The following is a 22,578-nucleotide window of genomic DNA, read 5'->3' as shown; positions in this document are numbered from 1 at the left end:
GAGGGTAGAGGATGATGTGGTTGAGCTTGAACGTGGTTGGATGCCAATGAAAGATAGTCTGTTGGGAGCCGTTGGTGAGGTATGTGGATGAACAAAAGGACCACCGAGGCACTCGGAAACATGGTGGTGGGATGATGAAGTTGGAAAGAGGATTGACGAGAAGAGGAAGAAGTTCAAGGAGTGGCAGAAGGCGAAGGGTACGGGAGCAGAAAAAGCAGAGCATGAAAGTTATAAGGCAGCCAAGAAGGCTGCAAAGAAAGAGGTAGCAAAGGCGCAGGAGGCATGTAGGAAAATGTTCGGAGAACGCTTGTATTCGGAAGAGGGTCAGAGAGCGGTATTCAGGATTGAAAAGCAGATAGCGAAAGAGGTGCGATATGATAGGGGTGAGTTGCTTGAAGGATGAAGTGGGACAAATCGTTGTGGACCCAGATGGAATCAAAGGAAGATGGAAAAGATATATGGAAATGCTATTGAATACAGAGAATGAATGGGAGGGCAACATAGAGAGTAACCCAGTTTTAGGACCGGCAGAGAAGATAACTGAGAAGGAAGTTGAGGAAGCGATAAAAGCAATGAAGAGTAGAAAAGCGGGAGGGCCGACGGGAGTTGTGGGAGATATGTTGAAGGCAGCAGAAAGTTGGGGTGTGAAGAGAATGACAGAGATCTGTAATCTGGTGGTGAAAGAAGGCCGCATTCCAGTGGGTTGGGAACTGAGTACCCTTGTCCCTCTATACAAGGGGAAAGGTGACCCTCTGGAGTGTGGCTCATACCGAGCGAGAAAGTTATTGGAGCATGGAACGAAGGTATTGGAAAGGGTGTTGGAGAGGAGGATAAGGAAAAAGGTGAAGATTGACGAAATGCAGTTTGGATTTATGCCAGGAAGAGGAACGACAGACGCGCTCTTTATTGTGAGGCAGTTGCAGAAGTACATGGAGAAGAGGAAGAAGTTGTTTCTTGGGTTTGTTGATCTGGAGAAAGCATTCGATAGGGTTCCACACGAAGTATTGACATGGGCATTGAGGAAGTTAGAAGTGGAGGAATAGTTGATCAGAGTAGTGATGGCAATGTACAAAAGAGCGCGCACAGCTGTAAGGACGAAGGACGGGAACAGTGGTGAGTTTGAGGTGAAGGTGGGAGTGCATCAGGGGTTGGTACTAAGTCCACTACTATTTGTAGCTGTGATGGAGGTGCTGGCTCAGAACGTAAAGGAGAATTTACCGTGGGAGTTGTTGTATGCAGATGATCTGGTGTTGATTGTGGAAAGTATGGATGGACTGAAGGAAAAGATGAACAAGTGGAAGGAATGTATGGAGACAAAAGGTCTGAAGGTAAATATAGGAAAGACGAAGGTGATGGCAAGTGGTAAAGCATGTGGTGAGGTGGAAAGAACTGGGAAGTGGCCATGTGCTGTGTGCAGGCAGGGTGTCGGAGTGAACTCCATTCAAGGTACAATGTGTGCCGAGTGGGTTAATCAAAAATGTAGTGGTCTGAGAGGGTCATTAACCAGTGTGGCAGCTACATTCAAATGTAAGGTGTGCACAGAGGGAGCTGCAGATGGAGGAAATGTTGAGTTGGATCTTGGAGACGGCATGAAAACATTTTGCTACATCGGAGACATGCTGAATGGAGAAGGTGGATCAGACTTGGCAACGGTTGCTCGAGTGAGATGTGCATGGAAGAAGTTTCGGGAACTGAGTGGCGTGCTGATGAGGAGGGGAGTGTCGTTGAAGCTGAAGGGAAAGGTGTATGCTGCATGTGTGAGAAGTGTTATGATTTATGGGAGCGAGACATGGGTCATGAATGTAGAGCAGCAACGAAGGCTGGAAAGGGTGGAAATGCGAATGGTTCGGTGGATGTGTGGAGTATCGTTGAGAGAGAGAGAGGAAGACAAATGATGAATTGCGAAAGATGATGGGAATAGAGCCTGTGATTGATGCTGTGAAGAGGAACAGGTTGAGATGGTTTGGTCATGTGTTGAGGAAGGATGAAAGTGACTGGTTGAGAAGAGTGATGGAAATTAATGTAGAAGGAAGTAGAGGACGGGGAAGACCGAGAAAGACCTGGCTAAAGATGGTGGAAGAAGAAATGTGGGCAAGGGGGTTAACAAGGAGAGATGCAGAAAATAAGGCAAGATGGAGAAGATTGTCATGGGGACCGCAAGGCTAACCCCCGCTCTAGTCGGGAAAATGGCCTTTAAAATGCATGTTGTTGTTGCTAAAATCCTCCAGGATAATCCCTGACCACTCCTCGACTTTCTTGCTTTAAAGCCCATTTTATCCCACAGCATCAACCTTTCCAATCACCCCAGTACCTCTACTGCTGCATCAGCCAACTGTTGGACAACTGTCAGGTCATCCATGAATGCAAACATTGCTGGCAAGCTCTGACCAGGGCCTAGCTCCACTTCTTTGCCATGTCCACTCACAGCACGTATTGGCAACTCCATAAATGGTACATAACCAGCACCGTTCTCTACTGTTGTTGTGCTTGTGTGCTTTCCTCTCTCTCCCCCTCTTGTCTCCAGCTCCCTTAATTGCATGTTGTAGGCCTATGTGTCTGTGCACGTTTTCATGTCCAATGTGTTAGCTCTTACACGAGCCTCGATTCTGTATACAAAAAAAATAAAAATAATAATTGGGGCGATGGCACATCCCATTAGAATCCCCACTTCCAACTTCTGCCAATCTTATGTAGGATTGTGTCACAAGCCGCATCCAAAACTGATCATAATATACAATCAGAAAATCGCTGAATCTTCGTGGAACCCAAGGCATACCTGATCATCAACGCATGCAGCACTGACCCATATGATTTTCCAAATCCAGCCATACCACCGCAACATCCTTCCTTTGCCTTTTGCGTCCTGTAACACTTTCCAGGCTATATATATATATAGACGTCTCCTCCTCCTCTCACCATATATATACGTAACCTCCCATTTTTAATGAAAATATCCCAAACAGCTTTAGCAGCTCATTGTGTAAGACATATTATGTCAGCAAATGATGAAATCTTGCCCCTCAAAGCACCACAAAGACCACCTGCCTCACAAGGAACACCTGCCCTTTTGTAAAGCAAAGGCTTTAGTTTAAATACACTTCCATTGAAAGAAATTAAATAATAAATATCGGTTCACGTGATGAAAGCTCTATCTTGTGACTTGAAATTAAATAATAAAGATCAACGCTATATCTTGTGACCGGAAATTAAATAAGTGTCCGTTCACGTGATCAACACTCTGACCGGAAATTAAATAAGTAGCCTATCCCTTCACGTGATCAACGCTCTATCTTGTGACCAAAAATTCAATAATAAACGTTCGTCCACGTGATCAAACATCTATCTTGTGACTCGAAATTAAACAATAAATATCCGTTCACGTGATCAAGGCTCTATCTTGTGACTCGAAATTAAATAATAAACATCCGTTCACGTGATCAAGGCTCTATCTTGTGACCCGAAATTAAATAATAAACATTCGTTCACGTGATCAAACATCTATCTTGTGACCCGAAATTAAATAATAAACATCTATCATCTTGTGACTCGAAATTAAATAATAAAGATTAACGCTATATCTTGTGACCGGAAATTAAATAATAAACATTCGTTCACGTGATCAAACATCTATCTTGTGACCGGAAATTAAATAATAAACATCCGATCACGTGATCAAAGCTCTATCTTGTGACCCGAAATTAAATAATAAACATCCGATCACGTGATCAAACATCTATCTTGTGACTCGAAATTAAATAATAAAGATCAACGCTATCTTGTGAGTCGAAATTAAATAATAAATATCCGTTCACGTGATCAAAGCTCTATCTTGTGACCCGAAATTAAATAATAAACATCCGTTCACGTGATCAAAGCTCTATCTTGTGACCCGAAATTAAATAATAAACATCCGTTCACGTGATCAAAGCTCTATCTTGTGACCCGAAATTAAATAATAAACATCCGTTCACGTGATCAACGCTCTATCTTGACTCGAAATTAAATAATAAACATCCGTTCACGTGATCAAAGCTCTATCTTGTGACCCGAAATTAAATAATAAACATCCGTTCACGTGATCAAAGCTCTATCTTGTGACTCGAAATTAAATAATAAACATCCGTTCACTTCACGTGATCAAAGCTCTATCTTGTGACTCGAAATTAAATAATAAATATCCGTTCACGTGATCAAGGCTATATCTTGTGACTCGAAATTAAATAATAAACATCCGTTCACTTCACGTGATCAAAGCTCTATCTTGTGACTCGAAATTAAATAATAAACATCCGTTCACTTCACGTGATCAAAGCTCTATCTTGTGACTCGAAATTAAATAATAAACATCCGTTCACGTGATCAAAGCTCTATCTTGTGACCCGAAATTAAATAATAAACATCCGTTCACGTGATCAAAGCTCTATCTTGTGACCCGAAATTAAATAATAAACATCCGTTCACGTGATCAACGCTCTATCTTGACTCGAAATTAAATAATAAACATCCGTTCACGTGATCAAAGCTCTATCTTGTGACCCGAAATTAAATAATAAACATCCGTTCACGTGATCAAAGCTCTATCTTGTGACTCGAAATTAAATAATAAACATCCGTTCACTTCACGTGATCAAAGCTCTATCTTGTGACTCGAAATTAAATAATAAATATCCGTTCACGTGATCAAGGCTATATCTTGTGACTCGAAATTAAATAATAAACATCCGTTCACTTCACGTGATCAAAGCTCTATCTTGTGACTCGAAATTAAATAATAAACATCCGTTCACTTCACGTGATCAAAGCTCTATCTTGTGACTCGAAATTAAATAATAAACATCCGTTCACGTGATCAAAGCTCTATCTTGTGACTCGAAATTAAATAATAAATATCCGTTCACGTGATCAAGGCTATATCTTGTGACCCGAAATTAAATAATAAACATTCGTTCACGTGATCAAACATCTATCTTGTGACCCGAAATTAAATAATAAACATCCGTTCACGTGATCAAACATCTATCTTGTGACCCGAAATTAAATAATAAACATCTATCATCTTGTGACTCGAAATTAAATAATAAAGATTAACGCTATAACCTATATCTTGTGACCGGAAATTAAATAATAAACATCCGATCACGTGATCAAACATCTATCTTGTGACTCGAAATTAAATAATAAACATCCGTTCACGTGATCAAACATCTATCTTGTGACTCGAAATTAAATAATAAAGATCAACGCTCTATCTTGTGACCCGAAATTAAATAATAAATATCCGTTCACGTGATCAAAGCTCTATCTTGTGAACCGAGACCATAGTCCATACATACACGACACAGAAGACTGAACGTGTGTAATACTAATAGAGCTCGTTCATTATAATCTGCCTCCTCTTCGTCACAAAATACTTATAATTATATTACAGCAAAAGGTTTACGAAAAGCATGAAAGGCGAATCCAAATTGGAATATGAATTTTTTTTAATGAAAGCTAGTCAGCTTTTCCGCCTCAACGCGGCCCACTCGAACCTTGACCTTATCCGAGCGTTCACTCACTTATCCTCGGCTGCGATATGTAGTCCCTGGTGACCGCCCGTCCGTGCTCCTTGGCTGCGGCAACGCCAGGCTTGCGTGGCCCATCCAGCATGACTTCAATGGAGGTCTCCACAGCACGGTCTGAAAAAAGGATATCCGTGGATTGAAGAACGCAGATTCCTTACTCTTCAACAAAAAGTGACAAGCTCCACCAACAGATTCAGCAATGCCGACTCTTCACCCTAGCGGCAAAATCTGCGAGCGCTATTGGTAGATTGTGGATCACCGATTCGTCACTAAATACATTGAACATCCGTGGGCTATTGGCTGATTGTAGAACCCCGATTCGTCACTAAATACAAATCACGTTCGTGGGCTATTGGCAGATTGTGGATCATCGATTCGTCACTAAATACAAATAACATCCGTTGGCTATTGGCTGATTGTAGATCCCCGATTCGTATAACATTCGTGGGCTATTGGCAGATTGTGCATCACCGATTCGTCACTAAATACAAAGAGCATTCGTGGGCTATTGGCTGATTGTGGATCCCCGATTCGTCACGAAATTCAAATAACATCCGTGGGCTATTGGCAGATTGTGGATCACCAATTCGTCACTAAATACAAATAATATTCGTGTGGTCTTTAAGGTGCACCAGCGTCCAATTGAAGCTTAACGTTAGCAAGCTGTGATCGGTGAATCATTCAATCAATGAACACAAACGTAAGAAGGGTCCCCAGATGAACGTCCATCCGAGGGACGATGCAGGCAGGCATTGATGAATCATCACCTTGCATGCGCAACACCAGGGCGGCAGTTTGTAGCAGCGTCGAGATTTGAACCCAAGCTCGACAGTTCAGAGGCGAATGTGTCTACCTTTGGGCTTGTCCTGTCTTGCCAACCCCGATTTGGACAGGAACTTGTCTACTCGTCGTCAAACAACATCGTGGGATCTTTATACTTATAGTTATACGGTCCACCACCTCGTGCGAAACACCAATCGGACAATCTATCGTCGTGTATCCAGACTATCGGGTATCCGTCAAGAGTCTAAATCTGTAAGATAATGGTCTTAAAAAGGCACCTAACAAAACCGAGCTATTACTTTATAAATGAGAACTTTCAAAAAGTTTAATCAATACACACCCGACCGTCTTACCTTTCCGTGTGTGAACAAAATAACCTTCACCTTGTCGCTCAAAGTGCAAGGTGATGTGCACCTCTACACGTGACGGGGTGTGGTTAAACCAACCCCAAGATGAACGCCTCGATGATACCTGCACACCTATCCGTCCCGTCGACCACAACGAGCTCCTCTTCGATCCACACTTAAAGTTTCAATCAAACATCGTCATCACCAACGCAGATGAAACATCATTATGTCACAACGTGTTAATTATAAGTGAAATTGAGTTCGATTCGAATTTTCGATCACATGATTTATTCACCGACTGTGATTGATAAATTAGTAACTTTTTTACTTTTTAAATAATTAGTAACTTTTTCGTGATAAATTAGTCACCAAGGTGGTCTTATTGATCATTCACCAAGTTTTGTCATAACTCGTCCACAACTTTTTTAAACATCTTGCTATATATCGATTTTGGCTCCATCTCTCAATGGTGAAAATTCACTTACAAAATCAAATAACCCTTGTATCCGGATTCATATCTTCGCCAAAATCTAATCAATTCTTCCTCATCACCCACACAACCGTCCCAATGCGTCCAGAACTTGAGATGTGCGCACAGACAAAGAGACAGGTGTGAAAACAACCTCCATGCACTTTCGGTGGGCGCAGTAAACAAGAAACAGCAATTAGAGAGTGCAGACCCTCGCCAGGGCTTGTTTTGAGTGGTGTATTTTGTGTGGCAAATAAATGGAAGGTATGTACTAAATGTAAGGTCATTAATTGCAAATTACAGGTCTAAATGGTCTAGTTGTAAATGTGTAAAGGTCAAACGTCTGAAAAGTTGTAAAAGTCAAATGGTCTGAAGGTCGAAAGGCCTGAAAGGGTCTAAACCCTAAAGGGTGTCATTTTAGATATAATGGGTCAGAGTTGTCTGAAGGGGTTTAAAGTGTCTTATAACGTATAAAACGGGTCTAAAGGTCAAAGGGGTCTACAGTGTATTAAAAGGTCTGAAGGGTGTGAAGTTATAAAGGTCTATAAAGGAGTCTAAGGGTCTTCATCATTCTAAAGGGTCTAACAGGATTTAAAAGGTCTTACAGGTCTAAAGGTTACAAAGTGTGCAACGGGGTCTATTGGGTTTTAGTGGTATAAATGGTCTACAGGGTATTAAAGGTCTTAGCATTAAAAAGGGTCTTAGGGTTATATAGGGCTTAACAGGATCTATAGGGCCTAGGGGTATTAGGCGTATTAGGGTTCTTAAATGGGTCTTAGCAGTCTGAAGGGTCTTAAGGGTCTAGGACTCTAGGAGGTCTGTCTTAGGAGTATAAAGTGTCTTAGGGGTCTGAAAGGGTGTTAGGGTTATAAAGGGTCTGAAGGCTCTTAGGGGCCTTAACCCAACTGTGCACGTTGTTTGGGTGGCCCCGGCAGCTTTTCGTTTTTGAATAACTTTATTATAAAAACGTCCATTTTCATGAACTTACCTGGATGCTCCGAAAACGATGTGACACGTATTCCTTTGTTTTTGATAATAAGAAAATTCGTTCAGTGTCGATAAAAATGTGAATCCATTACACGACCCCATATTCACTCAAGTCAGGCCTCCCAAGCACAGCCTCCGTTTTAGGAGCCCGTAGCCGCTGGGGGCCAACCACAAATAGGGGCCTCCCACATCAGCTTTCTTTAAAGTTCAGCTGTTGCTCCATTTCCACGAGTGCTCGACCTGTTGGAGGCAGAAGAGATCCCCAACACTGCCGAGGAATCGGAATGTCCTGACCCAGATTCAGACCCAGACTACCAACCTGGGACAGATACCGTGCGTCCTCCCCTGCTGCAACCTCGGCAAGCAACATCAGCTTCTGAAATAGTGCAGTTGCCGGAATACTCTGGTAGTGAGGAGAGTGATGATGACACTGAAGAGGACAGTGGAGACAACACCGAAGGAAGCATTCGAACCAGTCAAAATGGGACATACTAGAGCGAAAACGCTCCACCTCAGAGGAAAACACTGAGCGCAAACATAATGAAGAAACAACCAGGTCCTGCACCAGGAAACTATGCAATGTCACCCAAGGAGGCCTGGGATCTCTTTGTTACTGACAACATGCTTGAAAAGATTTGCGAGTGTTCACACCTCGAAGGGCGGAGAACGTTAGCAATCCATTGCAAGGTTTTCCATGATATCTCCAAAAAGGAGCTTCTTGCTTTTTTCGGCCTTCCCCCTTTAGCAGGATATAGTAAAGACAGGAAAAGCAACATGACGTGCAAAACATGTGAACAGCACGTGTTCAAGGAGCACAGCCATGTTGTTACCCTGCGCTCACGAAGCGAAAAGCAGGGTTAAGCATTTAGGTGCATACGTGTGCCGTACGTGTCCCGTGTGCCGTACGTGTCCCGTGTGCCGTACGTGTGACATGTGCCATGTGCCATACGTATGTATGCCGTACGTGTGCTGTGTGCCGTGTGCCATACGTGTGCCGTGTGCCATACGTCTCTGCATTTTAAAAATTCATTTTCTCGGTAACTGTTGGTCCGATTGACACGAAATTTTACTGTAAAAGCGCCTCCGCCTGTAGATTTTTTAAAAATTCATAATTATGACGTCATAGCTCACGTGGTATGGACGACATCTTGGAAAAACGTTACAGCTCCATATCTCCCAAACCGCTCAATGGAAAAAATTGAAACATGGCTCCTTGTCAAGTACTCACCATGGGGAACAATATATGTTGATGGTGATGTCATCGGTGCCTTAATTATTACGTCATAATTCGACAAGTACAACGCTTGATCTGATCAGTATGAATAAAACAAAAATTCCTTTGCAACTGTTGGACTGATGGACAGGAAATTTTCAGAGTATGTGCGGCTCCTCCTGTATAATTTTTTAATGGTAATTATAACGTCATAGGCCACGTGGTACAGACGCCATCTTGGAAAAAATCGAAAAACGTTGCACCTCTATATCTCCGAAACCGCTCAACGGGAAAAATTGAAACATGGCTCATTGTCAAGCACTCCCTTTGGGGAATAAGATATGTTAATGATGTCATCTGTGCCTTGGTTATGACATCATAATTCTACAAGTGTGGCACGTATCCGATCATTGTGAATCTTTTTTCTCAGCAACTGTTGGTCTGAGGGGCACGAAATGTTCACCATAGGAGCGCCTCCTCATGTAGAATATTTTAATGATTATCATGACGTCATAGGTCCTGTGGTACAGGCGCCATCTTGGAAAAACTTCGCACCTCTATATCTCTGAAACCACTCCATGGAAAAAATTGAGACCTGGCTCATTGTCAACTACTCCCCATGTGGAATAACATATGTTAATGATGATGTCACTGATGCCTTCGTTATGACGTCATAATTCGCCAAATACAACACTTATCCATCTGATCATTATGATTTTTGTTCAGCAAGTGTTGGTCTGATGGACACGAAATTTTCACCATCGGAGCACCTCCTCTTTTATAATATTTTAATAATAAACATGACGTCTTAGTTCATGTGGTACAGGCGCCATCTTGGAAAAACCAAAAAATGTTGCACCTCTATATCTTCAAAACCGCTGCTTGGAAAAAATTGAAACATGGCTCATTGTAAAGAACTCCATATGGGAAATAGGTGTTGTTAACGATAACGACATTGGTGCCGTAAATATGACGTCATATTTCGACAGGGACAACGCTTAGTCTTTTCAGTTTGAAATGTATTGAGCGTGATCTATGCTACAATTATATTAGAGAATATAAATTTATGATGTCATCGCTCACATGGTCTGGCAGCCATATTGAATCAAAGAAAAACAATGTTCAAAAACAGAAGAGTTGGCTCGCAACAAGTTGACTGCGCAGGGTAAGTATTCTATTAATACCATCTAGTTTGTGAGAAATGCTTCCAGTGAAGAACTTTGGTCATTGTCATGGGTGGCACGGTGTTTGTTGTTTGTGTGGTTCAGTATTTGGAGACAAATGATACATCATTAGTGTAAATATTTTTTTATTGAAAATGTTTTTGTATTTGTTTTGGTCTTGTTAGATGAATAAATGCCTTTGGAATGCATTGTCTTTTCTGCAATTCTTGCTTTTGCATGACCATATAAAATATATACATCACATATCGACAAGAAAGAGCAATCAGAGATTGCAGACCCTCGCCAGCATGTGTTTTTAAGGCTTTGTGTTTAAACAAATATGGCGGCCGATCCACATGACCAATGACGTTCATCAGTCATCATTTTTTTTTCTCCACAAATTTAGCCCTAAATGACGCTCACCAAATATCATCTTGATCGAATGAAGTTCTGTACTTGTCGAATTATGACGTCATAATGGAGGCACCTATGACATCATCATCAACATATGTTATTCCCCATGGAGAGTACTTTACAATGAGCCATGTCTCAATTTTTTCGATACAGCACTTTTGGAGATATAGAGGTGCAAATATTTTCAGTTTTTACAATATGGCGCCCTAAGCACGTGACATATGACGTCATACTTTTCATTAAAAAAATTATACAGGTGGGGATGCACCTATGGTGAAAATTTCCTGTGAATCGGACCAACAGTTGCAGATAAAATCATATTTATTCAGTGCGGACTCACAAACTGACAGACAGACAGACAGACAAACAAACGGACTCGAAGGCAATACCCTCTCCTCTGGCGAGGGTAATTAGCACAAAATATCACAATTACCTTCAAATTAGCACAAGTTAGCATAATTCGTATCAATATCGAACAACTTATCATCAAATTAGCACAAAATAGCACAACTAGCATTACAATAGCAAACTAATTAGCATAATTCGAAGCAAATTTGCAGAAATTTGCAAAATTATCATCACCTTATCACAGACTGGCATAATTAGCATCACATTAGCACAAATTGGGAGAGATAAAATCACATTAGCACAATCTTTTTGTAAACTTTAGTTTGTTATGCCCCCAGGGTCTGGCAGGCCCTCAGATTGCAGTGTTGTCTGTTTTTTTAGAGACGTCATGTCACGTCGGGTTAAATATATTCGCAAACAAAAGTACTTATTTTAACAGGGGTACATCTTAGCCGAACGAGTGGGTAGGATCGGCCCTTTGCTTTCTTTCAGTGTGACATTTATTTGTAAAAAAAAAAAAACACATTTCTCCAATTTCATTTCAAGTATTTTGAAGATAATTAGCTGATAATCAAATAACAGCAGAATGGTTTGCTTTTTCGTACATTAATACAATGAAACTTCGCAAAAGTGCTAAGGGGACATCTGAGTTCAATATGCTCTATTTCTACCTTTTTTCGCAATTTCATAAATCACTTTGGCCTTTAAGAAGAGTTTAACTCTAAAGCACTCGTCACTTCTTACATTATTATTACTAGCAACGGTACCCGCCCTACTTGTGGGGCTTCAATTGGGAAGCCCAAATGAAAAGGCAAAATATCATAAATTGAAGGCTTTTTTTTATTTTAAACGATTTATATAAACATCCGTTAAATCATATCACACGCAAATCATCAAAATCTAAACAGTATTTGTAGAATTTCAATAAAAGCCACATCACTGTTCACATCGGTAAATATTATTCCATCGTTTTTGGAAAAACTGGAAAATTGGAAAAATTGGAAAATTGGAAAAACAATATAGCCTATTTTACTCCCGAGGGTCCGAGGAATGGGTAATCCTAGGACCCTCGGGAGTAAAATAGGCTATATTTTTCCAACCCCAAATTTCGCTGCGATCGGTTCAGCCATTTTTGCGGTACCTGGGAAAAGACAGACAGACAGACAGACATTTGGTGAATTATAATAAGATTCTCTGTTTAGCTTAGTATAAATGTTAACATTTCTTTTTTACTCTAATTATTTTTTCATTGTTTTTCATTTTTAATTTTCTTTTTACAATTTTTAAAATACGTATTGCCTAAGAATATACTTGTAAAAATTGTAAAAATTTAGCTCAAGGTAACTTCATCTAATCTACTTCTTTTGTCAAGTTTTCCTGTAACCACTCCAAACATTCAATCTTATTTTGATGTATGTAATGCACACCACACTATGGTCCGAAGGCTCGATGGTCCGAACGGTTGAATTCGAAAAACCATAGGGCCTCCGGAAAATAGTTCAAAGCCCTATGGTTTGAATTCAACCGTTTCGAACCATCAGGCCTTCGGACCATAGGGCCTTCGGACCATTGGGCCTTCGGACCATCGGGCTAGCACCCAAAGTTCAAAGTTGAATTTTTCAACACGGTTATTGATGTTTGTCTGACTGCACCGGACAGTAAATTTGAGCAGGTGCGCTGCATGCCACAGCCATTCAACCTTCTATTTAACATCGCAGCCATGAAAGCTTTAAGTGACAATGATCTTAGAAAAAGCTGTAACGACCTACATATAATAATAATAATAATAATAATTATAAATTTATTTTGTATAGCGCTTTTCAAGAAACCCAAAGACGCTTTGACATAGTACGTAAAACAAAGACAAAGAAGACAAAAATACATAATTAAATAACCAAACAGAAAGGAAGGAGAAGGAGAAGAGACAGTCAGGGGTTGAATGCGGTGTTGACCAGGTGGGTCTTGAGTGATGATTTGAATGTGGTGAGTGAGGAGGAGTCTCTGATAGTTTGAGGTAGTGAGTTCCAGAGTGTGGGAGCGGCGATGGAGAAGGCCCTGTCCCCCCAGGATCTGAGTTTGGTCCGGATGGGGGGGGGGGGGGATAGGAGGTTGGCAGCAGCAGAGCGGAGGGTGCGGTGGGAGTGTGTCTGGGGAGGAGGTCAGTCAGGTAGGATGAGGCCAGGTTATGGAGGGCTTTGTAGGTCAGGAGGAGGATTTTGTACTGGATTCTCTGGGAGATGGGGAGCCAGTGGAGCTTGTGAAGGACGGGGGTGATGTGGTCCCGGGCCCGGGAGTGGGTGAGTAGACGGGCAGCGGAGTTCTGAATGTATTGAAGTTTATTGACGATATTTGAGGGTGAACCATAGAGGAGGCTGTTGCAGTAGTCCAGACGGGAAGTGATGAAGGCGTGGATGAGGGTTTCTGCAGCTGTGGAGGAGAGGAATGGACGGAGACGGGCGATGTTTTTCAGATGAAAGAAGGCTGTCTTGGTGATCTGTTTAGTGTGTTTGTCAAAGAAGAGGGTTTGGTCAAAGATGATGCCAAGATTCCGGATGTGAGGGGAAGTGGATACTGGGATACCGTCGATGTTGAGGGTGAAGTTGTGGGTGGATTTGGTGAGCGTTTTTGGTCCAATAATGATTATTTCGGATTTATTTCGGATGTCCTGCTAACTGATTGCAATTCAAGCTATTTGGAACCCATCAATCTACCGGAAGAACTCAAGCTTCTGCGCAACTCAGTGCCAGAAAGATGTTCTCCACTTGAAACACTTATCTTATCCAAATGTACACGTGGCTCTGAGGGTTTTACTGACGATGCCGGTAACTGTTGCATCTGCAGAACGCTCTTTCTCAAAGATGAAGCTCATAAAGAGCTACTTGCGCTCTACAATGTCACAGGACAGACTGTCACACCTGGACATCATCTCAATCGAGAAGGACTTTGGACGAACACTGAAGTATGATGACATTATTGACGATTTTGCATCCAGAAAAAGCAGAAGGGTGAAATTGTAAAGCATCAATGATTGTTGTGTGTGTATGACATGATATTTTGACTCCATGACTCACACATGTTTGATGCTCTTCTCCGCATCCCCTCAGTGAATATCTTACTATAATTCACCAAATGTCCGTCCATCTGTCTGTCCGTCCGTCTGTCTGTCCATCCGTTCGAAGGTACCGCAAAAACGGCTGAACCGATCGCAACGATATTTTGGGTGGGTAATCCTGGGATCTCCTGGAGTAAAATAGGGTATATTGTTTTTCCAATTTCAGCTTTGGCCTGCAGCATTTTCAGGTTTGGACTCCCGCATAACGTTATTTTCCTGGGTGCCGCACAAACGGCTGCACCGATCGCTGCACAGCTGCACCGATCGGCTGCACCAATCGGACTCACTGACCTCGGACAAAGACCTTTTATAAGGACATGGTTTGAATCCCTGCTTGAGAAAATGCCAACCCCCTCCCCGCCATCACGGTCGTCTCTCCAACTCACAATCCCACGAGATATGCGGAAAGGACGACCCAAAACCAATTATCTTCTTTTGGATTCGTATATAAACATCATTAAAAGTAAATAATGGCCTTGGCCAAAGTTCAAACGACGTGAGTTTAATCTCTACATGAGAGAATGCCACATAGCTATTTGGGCAGTGTATAAGCCAACAGATCGCTGTATCCATCGATCTTGCTGAGGCCGTAACACCTATCGGCTCAAAATCCTTTTAACTGTTTACTTGGTAGTTTTTACAATGAAGGAAACATTAACAATGTTAAAAGTTTATTTTGTGATTAATTTGTGATTGGAGTTATGTTGTTTGGAATGAAAAAAGAGATATCGAGTTCACGTAAATGACGACATGCCGCGATGGTTTCTACTTTCTAAACGTGAACTTCGCGGATCGCCATATGCAGATTCGCCATGGACCCATGATCGATGTTTCTATACGTGAACGTACCCGTTTGTTTGCGAACGGGTACGTTTTCCATGGAAGTCCTTCACGAACTGGCTGTCCATGTCTGACGTACGACTGAAGGTGCTACAGGAATGTGGAATTTATTGGTTTCATACTTTAGCATTCGCCGTATCTGCATTGCCTGTTTGCTTCTGGCCTCCCACCCGTGCTTAGCACGGGTATCTCACTAGTCTGAAGAATTTAAATCCATAATAGACCAATTCCACCACGTAATACTTCAAAATAATTATCTTTTTGAGCACTTTTCGGAATGATGTGACATTCACTTTGTTCTGTTCTCGAGTTGTTGCCTTTGACCTTTATTTGCAGGAATTCATCATTTTTGTCTGTTCAGTCTGTACTACATCTGTGCCTAGTTTGTTGGTAATCGGCAGATCGGGTCATTATTCCCAGAGCTATGTGCGTATAGATATATTCAGAAATCATCAGATCCGCATTTGCTCTTTCCATCGTGAAATTCGAATAAACGACATCATTTTTCCTGTCGGAATTTCTCCTCTCATCATTTTATTTTAGCGATTTATTGGGATTTTTAAGAGGGTTCCACAAACTAATTTTCAAGGATTTCTGCAGCTCAGTTTCTGAGATATAAAGATTTTTTTATAATGTTTGCATTTTTGGGCATTATGATTTTTAAGGTCAAATTTTTATTTTCGTATCCCAATGGAACCTGACAGTCAATTCCTAAGTCAGATTTGATTTGATTTGATGTGCCTTAATTAATAGACTTGATGATTCATAGATTTGATGATTCATAGATTTGATGATTTTGATGTGCAAAAACCCACTTCTTTCTCTGAAGATTCATTCCAGAGTTATTGTTAGAAATGTGATTTTCACCCTTTGATGACCTTGCCATTTGACTTGGTTCATTGTTGGCCACATATCACACTCTGGTTGACCCATAGAATATCCTATCAAGTTTGGTTACAATCGGTACAGGCATAGCCGAGATATGACAATACATTATCCATGATGGTGTGGAAAGACAGATACACACATAGACAGAGACAGACAGAGACAGTCATTCTAATATTTCGCTAACTCCCTCCGGAACCAAGGTAAGAATAGATTCTTTGCCTGAAGAGCTGTCACCATAATATTAGCCCTCCAATAGAAAGCGCCCCCACATGAGGTTTGCAGGGGGCCCCGCACTTGAGATTTGCAGGGGCCCCCCAATTGAGGTTTGCAGGGCCCCCCAATTGAGGTTTGCAGGGGGACCCCACTTTAAATTTGCAGGGGGCCCCCCAATTGAAGTTTACAGTGGCCCCCACTTGAGGTTTGCAGGGCCCCCCACTTGAGGTTTGCACGGGGCCCCCACTTGAGGTTTGCAGGGGGCCCCCCACTTGAGGTTTTCAGGGGGCCATCCACATACCCAGCGGAGGCTCTGCTCCGAGTCCCAGTACGTTTTTGGCGTTAGTTACTACGTGCCTCCGTTTGTATGACAATGGAACCCATCAACGATGCTAAACTCGTCCTGCAAATTTGTTCATGAGCCATCAGTGACGTGTTCTCGTCGGTGCAGCTTTCAGTGCGTTTTGTATTTCATTATATTGTGCTTCGTAAGTTGTTTTCGACTTATTGCTGGTTATTTTGCTGATCTTGATTCTTCCACCGATGGAACTTCGATTCCTTTGACAAAGGTAACCTTCATTTTATTATTATGATTTCTGAGAATACAAGGTGTCTCTTCGTGTAGTTAACTTTACGAGGTGTCTCTTCATAGTCCATTTGGTTTACCTTACGAGGTGTCTCTTCATAGTTCATGTAGTTAACTTCACGAGGTGTCTCTTCATAGTTAATGTGGTTAACTTTACGAGGTGTCTCTTCATAGTTAATGTGGTTAACTTTACTAGGTGTCTCTTCATAGTTCATGTGATTAACTTTACGAGGTGTCTCTTCATAGATCATGTGGTTAACTTTACTAGGTGTCTCTTCATAGATCATGTGGTTAACTTTACGAGGTGTCTATTCATAGTTCATTTGGTTAACTTTACGAGGTGTCTCTTCATAGTTCATTTGGTTAACTTTACGAGGTGTCTATTCATAGTTCATTTGGTTAACTTTACGAGGTGTCTCTTCATAGTTCATGTGGTTAACTTCACGAGCAGTCTCTTCATAGTTCATGTGGTTAACTTTACGAGGTGTCTCTTCATAGTTCATGTGTTTAACTTTACGAGGTGTCTCTTCATAGTTCATGTGGTTAACTTTACGAGGTGTCTCTTCATAGTTCATGTGGTTAACTTTACGAGGTGTCTCTTCATAGTTCATGTGGTTAACTTTACGAGGTGTCTCTTCATAGTTCATGTGGTTAACTTTACGAGGTGTCTCTTCATAGTTCATGTGGTTAACTTTACGAGGTGTCTCTTCATAGTTCATGTGGTTAACTTTACGAGGTGTCTCTTCATAGTTAATGTGGTTAACTTTACGAGGTGTCTCTTCATAGTTCATTTGGTTTACTTTACGAGGTGTCTCTTCATAGTTGATGTGGTTAACTTCACGAAGTGTCTCTTCATAGTTGATGTGGTTAACTTTACGAGGTGTCTCTTCATAGTTCATGTGGTTAACTTCACGAAGTGTCTCTTCATAGTTGATGTGGTTAACTTTACGAGGTGTCTCTTCATAGTTCATGTGGTTAACTTTACGAGGTGTCTCTTCATCGTTCATGTGGTTAACTTTACAAGGTGTCTCTTCATCGTTTATGTGGTAAAATTTACGAGGTGTCTCTTCATCGTTAATGTGGTTAACTTTACGAGGTGTCTCTTCATAGTTCATGTGATTAACTTTACGAGGTGTCTCTTCATAGATCATGTGGTTAACTTTACGAGGTGTCTCTTCATAGATCATGTGGTTAACTTTACGAGGTGTCTCTTCATAATTAATGTGGTTAACTTTACGAGGTGTCTCTTCATAGATCATGTGGTTAACTTTACGAGGTGTCTCTTCATAGATCATGTGGTTAACTTTACGAGGTGTCTCTTCATAGTTAATGTGGTTAACTTTACGAGGTGTCTCTTCATAGTTAATGTGGTTAACTTTACGAGGTGTCTCTTCATAGTTAATGTGGTTAACTTTACGCGTTTTGCTCGGTTTTTTCGCCTCTTTTATATTATTCAATTTATCTTATTTTTTCATCGTTTGGTTTTACTTATATTTGTTCATTTTATCAATAAAACATCCAATCAATATGTATTTTTAGTCATTGATGTTACTTTCGGAAATCGAATGCTTTTGAGCTTTTTCCTCAAAATGGAAAGCAGGCGGACGACAATCCCCGGCTTCCAAGAAACATCATCACCTCATTGGAGGTTTTCGGGGTTACTCAACCAAGTGCAGGGTCCACAGGTGGCCATGAGCAGGATCCACCAAAAAGGAGAAGGTGCTTTTATTGCCCTTCAAGTAAAGATAGAAAAAGCAGCGTGATGTGCTTAAAATGTGATGAACAGCACGTGTGCAAGGACCACATCCATGTTGTGTGTGAGAAATGCCTCCAGTGAAGGACTTTGGTCATTTTCACAGGTGGCACGGTGTTTGTGTGGCTCAGTATTTAAAGGAGACAAATAATACATCATTCGTGCAAATATTTTTTATTGTTGAAAATATTTTTGTATTTGTTATTTGTCTTGTTAGATGAATAAATGTCTTTAGGATGCATTTTCTTTTCTGCACCTATGGCTTTTGTATGACCTTATAAAATACATACATCAAATATAAATTAGCACAAGTTTGCATAATTAGCTTAAAAGTAGCACAAGTTAGTGTAATTTGTATCAATTTAGCACAACTTAGCATCAGTTTAGCAGAATTTAGCATCAAATTAGCACAAAATAGCACAATTATCATCACAATAGCAAACTAATTAGCATAATTAGAAGCAAATTAACAGAAATTTGCATAACTATCATGACATTATCACAGACTGGCATAATTAGCATCACATTAGCACAAGTTGGCAGAGTTTAAATCACATTAGCATAACTTTTTGTTAAACTTTAGTGTGCTAAAATCCCCAGGCCTGGCAGGCCCGTCTGGTGTGAATGTGTTTAACTTTTAAGGGTGCATAGTCGGGTTAAGGGTCTTAGGGCTCTAGTTGGTTTACGGGTCCACAGAGTCTTAGGAGTATTTAAGGATCTTATTGTCTAAAGGGTTTTATGGGTCTAAAGGGCCTTTAGGGTATAAAGGGTCTAAATGGTCTTTGGGGTCTCAAGGGTATTTGGGGTCTCAAGGGTCTTAAAATGTCTAAAGGTTATTCAAGAGTCTTAGGGGTCTGAGGGGTCTAAAAAGTCTTAGGAGTACTTAAGGGTCTTAGTGATCTAAAGGGTCTTAAAAGGGCTTAGGGGTCTAATTGGTCTTATGAGTCAGGGTGTTCGGGGTCTTAAAGGGTTTAGGTGTATAAAGGGTCCAAAGGACGTAAGGGGTCTTAAGTGTCATAGGGGTATTAAATTGTCTTCTGGTTAAAAAGGGTCTAAAGACTCTGCGGAGTCGCAAAGGGTCTTAGGACTCTAAAGGATCGTAATGGTTTTAGGGGTCTTAAAGGGTATTATTAGGCATCTTAAGAGTTTTAGGAGTTTTAAGGGTGATTCGGGTTTTAAACAGTCTAATTGATCTTATATGTCGTAAAGGGTTTCAGGGTTCTAAAGAGTCCAATGTAATTAATGCACATAATCACGTTCTGTGCAGACCAGCAAACAGACAAACAAACAGACGAACAAATGGAGCCAAATGCAATATAGTCGAGGGACTAAGGGAGATATGAGGCTGAGTTCGTGCAAATCAGTCTAAAAGCACCAACTTTGGCCCAGATGTAGCTCAGGGCATGCTCTAATGGTTTAGTGAGAGCGCCCGAGCCGGCGACCCCCGGGGTCACCATGGCGGCCAAATCCAATATTGGCGCCGTCCAATCAAGGTTTCGGCTATAACTTTTGATCCAGATGAGCTACAAATACAAACGTGGTGTCTTTTTATGTTTTTTGACCATTACAAACACGTTGGAATGCTTATCTTTAAGATTGGGTGTGTCTGGACCCCTAATTTGCATATTTCCAAGATGGTGACTACCCGAAAATGAGTTTTACCATAACTTGTGACTCTTTTGGCAAACATGGTGTCTATTTTATGCTTTTTGAGCATTACAAACACATTGGAGTACTCAGATTGATATGATTGAATCTATCTAGAGCACTCTAATTTGCATATTACCAATATGGCCGCTATCCCGAAAAATACATTTAACGTACATTTTCACCCAGATTGAGTTTAGAGTTGTAGGAACGAGTTAAGATTAAACTGGTGAAAACAATCAACCTATGTATCTTACATATGTCATTTTTATTGAAACAATTCTACAAATAGAAGAGTAGAACCCATTCCTATTGATACAGTTAACAACCAGTACGTGCATCAATATATGTACAAGTGAGTGGTGATTATGTCCATGGGGGGGGGGGGGGGTATAAGTTCTCTGGTATATGTTCTCAGTCCTTTTGATTTACCAGGGCGACTGTTTTTGGATAGTAGCTGTTGAGGTGACGAGTGGATTTTTGTTTTATCCTAATCACACAACCAGATTACTCAAATATCGTCGTCTCGACCCTCATTGTTGGTACAGGCACCCTCGCATCCACATATCGAGGTGCAACGGACTCCAGCTTTACAGCATTTGCAGCGCCCACTACATGACGTTTTGCAGCCACAGCTGAGGAGGATGGCGCAGGCTTTACTGGCATCTGCACGATGGGTCCAGTAAAGTTCCCAAGTCTTGGTCGTGGAGTCCCAGTACCAGCCCCACGTACTGAACTCTGGGATATTTTGCTGGGCGGGTTGCCTGATTCCAGTAGAAACTGGCCTGCAGCAGTGCCCTTTTGATATGCTGAATCAGTGCAGCTTGGGTGGGAGGCAGGTTCTCGAGGGACTTGGTACCGTTTGAGAAAAGCCGATGTCTGGCTTCATCTACTCAGCTGGAGCCACAGCTCTTGCTGTACATGATGACGACCATACGCTCCAGTCTTTGGACATGGACATCTGAGTTGATCTGTTCAGGCTCCAAGGTGAGGGTGACCAGGGTTTCTGTGAGCTCCGGTGTTGCCTCCCTAGCTGCCCATGCACTCCTTTTCCCATGGCCCAGAAAGGCTGATGTAGTATCGCATCCTGTTAGCGAGTGGAAGAGAGGTAAAGCTAGTGACTTTTGGGGACCAAGAGCATTGCGGATCTCGTGAACAGGAATGTCCCGGTAGTTCTTTCCGCATGTGAAGCCGATCCAGAGCTCTGTGAGGCCTAATGTGTCGAAGAAGGGGATTGCAAGTGATACAACATCACTGTCGACCATACGGACAAATGCCTTTTTATGGCCATTGGCCCCAGCATGTGCCAAATGCAGAATCATTCTCGTGTCTGCTTCGGGATGGTTACAAGGCTGAAGCACAGATATGTCATATTCAGGTCTGTTGGAGAGTACAACATCCTTCTTGGCAGAAAGGAGAGGTTTACCCTGCATGTCATGCTTGGTGAGCTCATTACTGATAAGTCCAAATAGTTGTTTTTTGTTCTCTTCATTCTTCAGGAAGTCGCTGTTCCAGTATGACTTCTGACACTGGGCGATGAGACATGCTATTTTCATTCTCGGTTTCAGGTTGGTGTCTTCTGTATTAGCCTCACAGGGTTTGAGAAGTGCTGGTCCCTGGAGGACGATATCATTGAACACTCGTAAGGGTTCGGCAACAGACGTTGTGAGACAGTTGGACGGGAAGGAGCCATCAAATGTGTGGCCTGATTGTAAGTAATACTTGTGTAAAACCAAAGCGGCCCTCATCAACAAAATCGCCTCATCCTGATCAATCTGGTTGGAATCATGAGCCCGAGCTACTCTCTCAGCCACTTGTTCCTTGCTTGCGATGTATGTGTCCCTCCCTTTCTGGTGTTCACTCCATTCAGGCAGATATCTGAGGAGATGTTGCTTGAATCTTGTTGTGTTGGGTTCATAATCAAGACACGGATGCCAGCGGTCTTTCATAAGGTTCCTATAGGTTTGCCGCAAATACGAGATTGTGAAGGAGTTATTTGAATCCTCAACTAGCACAACAATTTGCGCAATAGTTAGAGGGGCAAAGGTTGCCCCCCACTCACTGGTAGACGCTTCCCCTTCTTCTGACACCCTTGCAGTGTCACGAGACGCTTGCTGTTGTGCTGCATACCGCAACTTGAGATAACATTTGGCATGGTAGTACATATCTGCTGCATGCACATCGGAAGCTTGTGAAACAAATCTACCAAGAAGCTGAAAATTTTTACTGGATTATGCCCAGCATTTCAGAT

General features: G+C 41.7%; 2 protein-coding genes across 3 annotated transcripts in view; one reads left to right on the top strand and one right to left on the bottom strand.

Annotated features, from left to right (window-relative positions):
• Nucleotides 1–6,945, bottom strand: part of ATP6V1B2 (ATPase H+ transporting V1 subunit B2) — a 181,931-nt gene extending 174,986 nt beyond the window's left edge. The window contains exons 1-2 of one of the 2 annotated variants that reach the window (XR_013622454.1): nucleotides 6,701–6,945; nucleotides 5,559–5,678 (exon numbers count right to left, since the gene is read on the bottom strand). Coding sequence is in view for 1 of the 2 variants with exons in the window: in XM_078772191.1 (XP_078628317.1) it covers nucleotides 5,559–5,649 (91 nt within the window). In the remaining variant the exon portion in view is untranslated. The remainder of the gene's footprint in view (nucleotides 1–5,558; nucleotides 5,679–6,700) is intronic. The other variant, XM_078772191.1, reaches the window with a different exon arrangement.
• Nucleotides 6,946–16,858: 9,913 nt separating this feature from the next.
• LOC137420908 (synaptic vesicular amine transporter) overlaps nucleotides 16,859–22,578 on the top strand; it is a 335,648-nt gene continuing 329,928 nt past the window's right edge. Inside the window, exon 1 of the mRNA XM_068106409.2 lies at nucleotides 16,859–16,910. The gene's annotated coding sequence lies outside the window, so the exon portion shown is untranslated. The remainder of the gene's footprint in view (nucleotides 16,911–22,578) is intronic.

The sequence above is a fragment of the Myxine glutinosa genome, chromosome 2 (assembly GCF_964187855.1).
Source record: "Myxine glutinosa chromosome 2, kmMyxGlut1.1, whole genome shotgun sequence".
Taxonomy (NCBI): domain Eukaryota; kingdom Metazoa; phylum Chordata; class Myxini; order Myxiniformes; family Myxinidae; genus Myxine; species Myxine glutinosa.
This window is presented reverse-complemented; position numbering and strand designations above follow the sequence as displayed.